The sequence below is a fragment of the Rana temporaria genome, chromosome 4, assembly GCF_905171775.1.
Source record: "Rana temporaria chromosome 4, aRanTem1.1, whole genome shotgun sequence".
NCBI classification, from domain to species: domain Eukaryota; kingdom Metazoa; phylum Chordata; class Amphibia; order Anura; family Ranidae; genus Rana; species Rana temporaria.
In genome coordinates, this window is record NC_053492.1 from 59,704,260 (window position 1) to 59,714,885 (window position 10,626).

At 48.6% G+C, this 10,626-nt stretch overlaps 1 protein-coding gene across 2 annotated transcripts in view; it reads right to left on the reverse strand.

Moving 5' to 3' along the window:
- Positions 1-9,278, reverse strand: part of LOC120936244 (24-hydroxycholesterol 7-alpha-hydroxylase-like) — a 114,544-nt gene extending 105,266 nt beyond the window's left edge. Inside the window, exon 1 of one of the 2 annotated variants that reach the window (XM_040348457.1) lies at positions 8,936-9,278. In XM_040348457.1, the coding sequence (XP_040204391.1) occupies positions 8,936-9,172 (237 nt within the window). In that variant the 5' untranslated portion in view covers positions 9,173-9,278. The remainder of the gene's footprint in view (positions 1-8,935) is intronic. The other variant, XM_040348458.1, reaches the window with a different exon arrangement.
- Positions 9,279-10,626: the final 1,348 nt, after the last annotated feature.

The following is a 10,626-nucleotide window of genomic DNA, read 5'->3' on the forward strand; positions in this document are numbered from 1 at the left end:
TACGCATGTAGCCACTAGTGCTGGTTTCAGCGCTATAGTGGAAGCATCCCATGCCCTTTTGAGAAGGATATCACCCCTTTTATCCATAGGGTCTTTAAGGGACCCCAAGTCATCAAAGGCCAGATCGGTTCTTTTAGAAACTCTGGCTAAGGGCGCATCCAGTTTTGGAGCCTTATTCCAAGGCTGTGATGCGTCATTGTCAAAAGGAAATCTTCATTTCAAATTTCCAGCAAAAAAGGGCCTCTTTTCTGGCTGCTCCCACTCCAGCAAGATCGCTTCCACCAGCGACTTGTGAAGAGGAAAAACCCTGGTCATTTGAGCACCACACCCCTGATATAGCTGGTCATGCTTAGACAACTGGACCGGTTCCTCTCTGATCTCTAGGGTCTCATAAATGGCTTTAAGCAAGTCTCCCACATCTTCCAGAGACAGCTTGTACTTCACCCCCCTGGAGGAGTCTTCCTCTACCTCTGAGCCTGACTCAGAATCTACCTGGGAGGAAGCCTGGGATCGTGTAGACCCTCCTGCTTCCTCCTCCTCTGGCTCATCCCCTCCTGCAGGAGCCACCAAAGATGGAGCACTAGAGGCTCTGTAGACAGGGGACGGCATCTGCACCCTGTCCATCATCCTCTGAAGGACCTAAAGGTGGACGCTAGTTCATCCTTAATGGATGCTAAGACTTTGTGGCATTCCGCCGCAGAGTCATCTTTAACCAAACTGGCGATGCACTCTGCACAAAGAGGCTTTTTCCAGTTGGAACTTAATTTTTCCCCACATACAGCACACTTTCTCTTAGGGGCCTGGACTGGAGTTTTGTCCTGAGCTTTGATCTGAAAGTAAACAGAAAGAAACACCAAGAAAACAGTCCGTTAGGAAGAAAATACCCCCTGACTATACACCACTGTGCTTATGTCAGAAAGAAGTGCGGGGGATCCCTCCACCACAGGTTCCACACCCTGGGAGGGAAAGAAAAAGGTCCCGAGATCTTCAGACCTGGTCCCCCAGAAGTAAGGAAAGAACAGCCTCGCCCCCTTACCTGGGAGACGCCGGAGCCGGTGGACCCGGAGTCTGTGGCCGCCCTCGCTTCCTCCATTGGTCCTGGTGTCCTTATGCAGCCCGGCTGCGTTGTAACACACCGCTCCGTGTGCCTTCTTCCCCTGCCGCGCTTGAATCGAACAGGACCATATTCGACGGCGCCCTTTGATGACGCCGTTCCGATGATGCACTTCCGCCCTGTGGAACGCATCCGCCCCGCCCCTCAGCGCCGCTCCGGAAGGAGGAAGTCTGCAGTGCAGAGCGGCATGGCAAAGCAAGCGTCTCTCTCCGCCATCGCTGCTGTACCCTCCGCCAGCTTCACAAGACTGGAAGGCTAACGCTCTCAGGTACTGGGGAATTAGGGGGGCGGATGCCGTCAGTCAAGGGTTCCCGCTCTCCCCGAGCGTCGGACAGCAGTGGGAATCGGTGACCACCTCTTCCGCTGTAGGAACAGAAGGGTACCAAGGCCGAGAGGGAGTCCAGCATTTTTTAAGTCCCAAAAACGTGCTCCTTCCCTTCTGGCAGGAAACACAATAACTGAGGAGGAGACCTGGAGGACCGCCCTTTAAAGAAAAGGGTGTACATGTTTCCTGTCCCGGAGGGAGGAGCCCAAGGTCTCAAGAGGCTGTCCTGGAAGACGACTAGAGAAAATTATGTTTTTTTTTTAAAAATTGACAGTCTTTTTTTGTTTATAGCAGGCTCTGGGGAGGGACCAGGGGTGAGGCTGAAGGAGGGACCAGGTTTGGGGTCAGGGGTTAGGCTGAAGGGGGCCCCATCCGGTAGGCTGAAGGGGCCCCATGATTTCTATCAGCGGCCCTGGCCAGAAGGTTTGAGGCTTGTCTATGTGCTGTTTGGCATATTGCAAGTGGGATACTTTGTGACATTTGAGTAGTAATTGCTTTCTTTTGGCGACTCGACCATGCAGCCCATCTTTCCTTAAACCCCCCCCCCAAAAAAAAACCCTGCAAGACAAAGGCATAATGAGCTAGTATGCATAGAATACTAGCTGATTATGAATTACTTACCTCACATCAAAGTCCCCGCAGCCGTCCTCATCTCCCCCTCTGGCCGCCGACATGTCACCCGGGGCTTGCTTCCGGGTATCGCGGCTCCGGCGCTGTGATTACCCAAAGCAGCGATGACGTCACTCCCGTGCATGCGTGCGGAAGCCGCCAGTAACTGCACACCGACTGAAGCAGCGGCACATAGGTGCCATTGCTTCAGTTTGCCCTATTGCCCCGTGCAGGTTTAGGAGATATCCTGGGTAGCTAGCTACAGGTAAGCCTTAATATAGGTTTACCTGTAGCACAAAGTGGTTTTCAAGGGTTTACAACCACTTTAAGTGCCTCCTTATTGTGCATCTTGAAACAGCCACACCTCATGTTTTCAGAGAGTCCTGTATTTCAACCAAAGTTATTTGTGGGTTTCTCTTTGCATCCCAAACTTTTTTTCTGGCAGTTGTGGCTGATATTTTAGTTGGTCTACCTGACTGTAGTTTGGTTTCAACAGAACCCCCTCATTTTCCACTTCTTGTTTAGAGTGTGAAAACTGCCGATTGTCATTTTAAATTCCTTGGGTATCTTTTTATATCCTGTTCCTGTTTTTTACAGTTCAACTACCTTTTCCTGCAGATCCTTTAACCGGTTCACGGCCGGCGCACGACTATTTACGTTGACAGAATGGCACTGCTGCGCAAATGGGCGTATATATACACATTCCTTTAAAATGCGAGCCGTGTGGTCGCGCGTGTGCTGCCGGCAAGCCACATGCCCTAGGTCACACTTAACCCCTTCAGCGCCCCCTACAGGTTAACCCCTTCACTGCCAGTGTCATTTTTACAGTATGTGCATTTCCTGGATCTCTGGAGACAGCAACACTATGCCACTGGTTATCATTTAAAGCTCTTTCCGAGTTGCCTTTCATCAAGGATGGACCATTCTAGGTTAGGGCTCACTGTGTATTGAAGATTGGTCTCCTTGGTGGTACATGCGTCTAGGTATATACACTATGTCTTTGATCTTGGGAATGGTCCATCCTTGAAGAAAGGCAACTCGGAAAGAGCTTTAAATGATAAGCAGTGGCATAGTGTTGCTGTCTACAGAGATCCCAGAAATGCACATACTTTGAGAATTGATGGAAGGACAGTTACGCAACACTCTACTGGTGCCAGCAATCTAGATCTAAAGGCTGTTACCGTTTCTTACATGGCGGGCAGTGGCACGGATACCGGTGAAATTTCTTGTGAACGAGACCCATCAGGACCGCATATATCTGAAACTGCGAGATTGGGACCCATTACATGCCGTTTCTGATCCCCTGTCATAAGGGATCGTGGAAATCCGGTAGAAAGCCAATCTATAAGTCTGGTGGAGGACATGTCACTTTCTTCTTTTGTACACGTTTACAACCAATCTGTAATGTGGCACAGATGCACGGGTGTTTGACATCTTACCTGCTTTTTATGGACCTTCTATTGTCAATACTTTGGACTGTTTATTATTATTATTTTCATTCAGAGCTAAAACTCAAATTCAGTTTGTGGTTTTTGATCTAAGTGTTATTTGTTGTTTTTTTTCCTTTAATCATCATCACTATTATTGTTGAGGGGTGTTGAGGTGGCTGCATGGTGCACCCTAGTGGCCATCATATGTCACGGTTTTAATATAGCAGTGAGCTTCTCATATATATCACCAGAGATTACCCACTTGTATACGTTTGTGTTTGTCAAGAAGGGTGGTATAGGTAGCGCGATTTATATTTTTCTCATGTCTATTTCTTGCATTTATTGTTTACATAGTAATCGCAGCACCTAGAAGGAATAGACTGACTACGTTGCAGGTCTTTTTCTTTCCATTTTTTTTTCTGTCATTTTAGCGCAGTTTCTTTCCATTTTTCCGTCTAAAACAAAATTGACGTCCTTTTTTACCCTCTAAATTTAAGGCAGCATCCGCCATAAAAAGTAGCAGGGCGCTACACAAGCAAACAGATCACAGGTGAGGATAGTTACCTTTAGGCCCCTTTCACACTGTGGCGTTTTTCATGCGCTTTAACGTTAAGAAAGCGCCTGAAAGAAGCTGCATCTGCAATCCCAATGTGAAAGCCCGAGTGCTTTCACACTGAGGCGCTGCGATGGCAGGGCATCAAAAAAAGTCCTGCAAGCAGCTTCTTTGCAGCGCTTTAGGAGCGTTGAATACACCACTCCTAAAGCTCCCTTCCCATTGAGGGAGCTTTTAACGCCAAAGCGCCTGAAAAATGCCCCCATGTGAAAGGGGTCTTAGCTGCGCTTTACCAGCGTTTTTCAGGCGCTGGCAGTGTCAAAGGGCTCTGAAAGCACTTGGGCTTTCACATTGGGATTGCAGATGAGGCTTTTTTCAGGCGCTTTATAGGCTTTTTTTAACGCCAAATCGCCTGAAAAAACCCAAGTGTGAAAGGGGCCTTAATAGCAATTTAAACCCCTTTGTGTTATCTTGTGTGCGTTATCAGGCCAAAATCACCAGGGTATGTAAACTTTAGTTCAGGGTATGATTTAAAAAGGGTAAACACAGTTGCTTGATAATAAATGGCTTCAGCCAAACACTAACCATGAGTGAAAGAAATGTTTTTGTGTTATTCATATTCTCTGAAAAATGGCCAAGAAATCATAAATTCTGTCAGGGTATGTAAACTTATGAACACATCTGTATTGCATTGTCACTTTTAATGCTGCAGCATCTTACGGTGAGTGAAGATCATGTTATTGGACATTTGATGCACTGTCACTTTTGTATTTTGCACTTTATGAATTGAAGATATTAAAAGAGAAATATGTTTTGTTTTTTTTTGCCTAATCATACTTACCTAGGTGGATGCAGCATCAGTCCAATGCTGCAGCTGTCCCCCAGCGTCTCTGCACTGAGAACCGAACCACCGAACACCGCTGCTGCTGCTCTGATCCTCATTGGAGCGCTGAGCTGTGGAGGGGCGGGGAGTGGGCATCTCAGCGGCTCGCTGAGACGGACAGCAATCAAGCTGGCGGATCCAGACTTGGGAAGTCGGGATGACGCGGTGCCTGGACGGATGTCAGTGACGTCAGCAGAAAGAGGACTTCAGACCACTCTCCGCTGAAAACGGGTCACAGGAGTGCAAAGCGAATTGCACTCCTGTGACCCTTAGGAGAAGCCCAGCCTAAAATTCCTCATTGAGTGAGCGCCACATATACTTTTATTTAATTATCACTGTGTGGGAACACCCTTTCATGTTGGCAGCTGCTCAGCTTTATTTACATTTTGGATTGTGCATTAGTATATTCACTTGTATAAGCCTGACTCTTTCAGTCAGGCTTTCCAGGTCACAGAGCTCTGTAACTCCCCCCTTGTACTGTGTTCCCCTTTAACCCCCTGTACTCTGCCCTCTTGTACTGTGCCCCGCCCCCCTGTACTGTGCCCTCCTATACTGTGCCCCTCTCCCCCCTGTACTCTGCCCTCCTGTACTGTGCCCCTCTCTCCCCTGTACTGTGCCCCTTCCCCCTTGTACTTTGCCCCCATGTACTGTACCCCTCTCCCCCTGTACTCTGCCCTCCTGTACTGTGCCCCTCTCCCCCCATGTATTCTGCTCCCCTGTACTGTGCCCCTCTCCCCCCTGGACTCTTCCCTCCTGTACTGTGCCCCTCTGCCGCTTGAACTCTAGCCTCCTGTTTGCCTCTCTCCACCCTGTACTCTGCCCTCCTGTACTGTGGCCCACTCCCCCCTGTACTCTGCTCTCGTGTAGTGTGCCCCTCTCCCCCCTGTACTGTGCCCTGCTACAACTGTACTCTGCCCTCCTGTACCATGCCCCTCTCCCCCTGTACTCTGCCCTCTTTGCACTGTGCCCCTCTCCCCCTGTAGTTTGCCCTCCTGTACCGTGCCCTACTCCCCCATGTACTCTGCCCCTCTCCCCCCTGGACTCGTCCCTCCTGTACTGTGCCCCTCTCCCCCCCCTGTACTGTGCACCTGTACACTGCCCCCCTGTACTGTGCCCCTCTCCCCCCTGGACTCTTCCCTCCTGTACTGTGTCCCTCTTCCCCCTGTACTGTGCACCTCTCCCCCTGGACTCTTCTCTCCTGTACTGTGCCACACTCCCTCTTGTACTCTGCCCTTCTGTACTGTGCCCCATTCCCCCCTGTACTCTGCCCTCCTGAACTTTGCCCCTCTCCCCCCTGTACTGTGCTCTACTGTAAATAGTGGATAGGATATTACCGCGCTACCAAAGAGGAGGGAAGGGTTTAGGAGGGGGAGGGAAAAGAAAAGGGGGAGGGCAAGAGAAAGATAGAAAGGAAATACTGCTGCAACACTGAAGGTGTATCAAACTCAACATTGTTAAAATAAATAAATAGTGCTGCGCTGTGTGATAGGGTAGATGAATGAAAGAAAAGACAGTTGCTATAACTGATACGTGAACATCAAAAAATATTAATCGCTGATATTGGTGATACAAAATGACTTCCAATCAAAAATACAAAAATACAGAGTGCTCAGTGATAATGAAGCATGCACTGCTATATAGTAGCAAACCTAAAGCAACACACAAGTGATAATAAGAAATCGCATCAGTGTCCATGCAGAAAACAGCAAAAACCAAAGCTGTTTAAAAGATCAAAATATCAAAGGAACAATCAACAATAAAGTGCTGGTGCTTATGCCGAAATATTCAGCGTGAAGGTGGTGCAGAGAAGGAATTCCAATATCCTTTTGAAGTTTTAGTGAGGGTGTCCCCCCACCTTACTGCTGTAAGGTAACAGCATGTATAATATAGCCAATGGTGTCCCAGTCGTTTCAGAATGTAGTGTGTCCCAGTGAACTGTAATCTTTCCCCCTCAGGAGTCACACCCAATGGACAACAATGACCCTCACCCAGGGAGGTAAAAAGCGCCAATAGTGCAGTATCTTTTAAAAGTTTTTAATAATTAAAAAAGGCATACATTATGGTACTCCCATGAATGCAATAAAAACAGGCATAAAAACAAGTGGCGAGTTCGCAAGCGTCACCTCCGGTAACGTCTTGGCGGACTCTTACGCGTATTCGTCACGACACGTGACTTCTTCAGGAGTGGTGAGAGGTACATTAGGGATGCATTATATAGTATGGTGGGAATTCATCCAACCAGACGGTCGCCATTTTCCAAACAGGCAAGCTCCGGGAAGTGGGGCGGCGGCCATCTTCCGAAAACCGGACGTGGGGCAGCGGCCATTTTGTTGAAGATCTAGTCATGGGACCAGGGAGGAAAAAAAAAAAGTCCCCTGAAGGTAAAACCAAGGCCAGCGGAAAAAAATATACTGGATGGCATGACGCGGTCCATGGATCATCAGCCCCTACTGTTCCCAACTCCCCCTGTACTCTGCCCCCTGTACCCCTCTCCCCCCTGTACTCTGCCCCCCCTGTACTCTGCCCTTCTGTATAGAGGTCGACCGATATATCGGCAGGCCGATATTCGGACATTTTGGAGAAAATCTGCATCGGCGGATTATTATCCAAATTAGGCCGATATTTAACACTGCCCGCACCTGTGTCAGCAGAGTGTGGAGAAGGGAGGAGGAACGTGGGGTCCTCCGTTCTCCACACTCTGTCTGCAGAGCAACGCCACGTGAAACATTAAGGAGATAGAGAGAAGGGAGCTGTCATTAGCGAGGTCTGATGCCGGGGTGGGCGGGACTCGGCTATCCAACACCAGCCAATGGGATGAGATCTGGGCGGACCGCTACATGTATGTGGCCCGCCCCTTTCTTTAATGGCCTGATCATTGGCTGGATAGCTGCTGGGTCCCGCCCACCCCCGACATCAGACCTTGCTAATAACAGTTAGCTTCTCTCTCTCTCTCTCCTTAATGTTTCACACACGCGGCGCTGCTCTGCAGATGCTAATGCCAACCAGTGCCATCCGCCAGTGCCAACTAGTGCCACCTGCCAATGCCATCCAGTCCCACCTGCCAGTGCCAATTAGTGCCACCTGCCAGTGCCAATTAGTGCCACCTGCCAATCAGTACCAACCAGTGCCACCTGCCAGTGCCAACTAGTGCAATCCAGTGCCACATGCCAATTCCACCTGCCAACCAGTGCCATCTACCAGTGCTAACTAGTGCCATCCAGTGCCACCTGCCAGAGCCAATTAGTGCCACCTGCTATTGCCAATTAGTACCATCTGCCAATTATTACCAACCAGTGCCACCTGCTAGTGCCAACCAGTCCCATCCAGTGCCACCTGCCAATGCCATCCAGTGCCATCTGCCAGTGCTAACTATTGCCATCCAGTGCCAATTAGTGCCACCTGCCAATCAGTACCAACCAGTGCCACCTGCTAGTGCCAACCAGTGCCACCTGCCAGTGCCAACTAGTGCCATCCAGTGCCACCTGCCATCCAGTTTCACTTGCCAATGCAAACCTGTGCCATCTGCCAGTGCTAACTATTGCCATCCAAGTGCCACCTGCCAATGCCATTCAGTGCCACCAGATCTGTCAGACAAATACTAGCAGTACTCATATAGCCATCTCTGTAAGTGAGGAATACTGTGCCATGTACTGTAGTATTAGTACTCCAGTACTCAGATCTGACTGATAAATAGTAGCAGTACAGAACTCATATACCTATCTCTGTAGGTGAAGAATACTGTGCCATGTGGTATTAGTACTCAGATCTGTCAGATAAATAGTAGTGCTCCTCATATACCCATCTCTGTAGGTGAGGAATACTGTGCCATGTGGTATTAGTACTCAGATCTGTCAGATAAATAGTAGTGCTCCTCATATACCCATCTCTGTAGGTGAGGAATACTGTGCCATGTGGTATTAGTACTCAGATCTGTCAGATAAATAATAGTACTCCTCATATCCCCATCTCTGTAGGTGAGGAATACTGTGCCATGTAGTATAAGTACTCCCCGTACACTGACCTTCTGCCAGGATCTGTGGATGAACTCCAGGGGTTCTCTCCTCATCTGTAGCGCTGCCCCCAGCCAGGGGATCCATCCCCGTATACAGGGAGGAGGAGGGGGTCCACTCTGCCGGGTTCTGGTCAGTAGGAATCCCACCAGCAAGCCGGCCAGGAGCCCCAGCAAGATCCCCACCGCGGAGCGAAGCTCCATCATCCGGTCCTCCTCCATCCTCCCCACTAGTGATGTCTGGTTCATGAACGAATCGTTCTTTTGAATCGGTTCTTTTCAGTGAACTGATTGAACCGATTTATCTGAGTGAACTGAACCGTTTGGAATGGTTCTCTGTGCACTCAATACATAGCATAGGAGAGCAGGTCTGGTAATATGATCCTAGAGTGAGAGAGCTTGGCCCCTCCCTGCAACCAATCAGCGTGCTCAAGGCACAGAGACACTCAAGAACTGGATACAAGTCAAGAGTACACAGTACACGAGTTAAAGAACCATACGAGTTACTGAGTTAGGCCCCTTTCACATTAGCGGACCGTTCGTCCGTTTATTACAAGTCCGTTTACGGACTTGTAATGCATCCCTATGGGATCGCGTCCGTTAGCGGATAGAGCATCCGCTAATGTCCGCAACCATTCGCGTCCGTCGGGATCCGGTTTTTCGGACGGAAGAAAACCCTATTTTTCTTCCGTCCGGTGGAACGGATTGAGTTTCCTTTATTTCTTATGGGGAAATTTGCTTTTATATATAGAAGAGCTTTGTATTACAAGCATGTTTCTGGAACGAATTATGCTTGCAATCCAAGGTTTTAGGCCGCGTACACACGATTAGTCCATCCGATGACAACGGTCCGAAGAACTGATGAAGCTGACTGATGGTCTGATGTGCCTACGCACCATCGGTTAATGAACCGATCGTGTCAGAACGCGGTGACATAAAACACAACGACGTGCTGAAAAAAAACGGAGTTCAATGCTTCCAAGCATGCATCGACTTGATTCTGAGCATGCGCAGGTTTTTAACCGATGCTTTTGCATACTAATGATCAGTTTTGACCTACTGGTTAGGCGTCCATCGGTTCAATTTTAAAGCAAGTTCCTATTTTTTTGATCGAAGGATAACTAACCGATGGGGCCCACACACAATCGGTTTGGACCGATGGAAAACGGTCCTTCAGTCCGTTTTCATCGGTTTTGACCGATCTTGTGTACTCGGCCTTCTGTATATATTCCTCATTCCCTGGCTTAAAATAATTTGTGCCCAGTATAGATATTAATGGTGAATTATAATTCCAGCGATACATCCCTAGACCAGTGGTCATCAATCCTGTCCTCAGGGCCCACTAACAGGTCAGATTTTATGTATTACCATGGGGAGATGCAGACTACAATACTGTAATCACTGAGCAGCAAGTGATATCACCTGTGATGTATTTCAGTTATCTTGCAAACCTGGCCTGTTAGTGGGCCCTGAGGACAGGGTTGATGACCACTGCCCTAGACTGTCCCAAATCTTAAAAGTATTTATATTGGGTTTGTGCTAGTGGCTAAATCCCAGTGCTGCCGTGGTATCCAGACCATCTTTCCTAGGTCCACTTTACTTTGTGATATCTCCATATTTACCTAGCTTTTCCCTTCTTTATTATAGCGGGATTCCACCCGCAATTATTATTTTTTTTAAAGTCAGCAGCTACTAACAGTGTA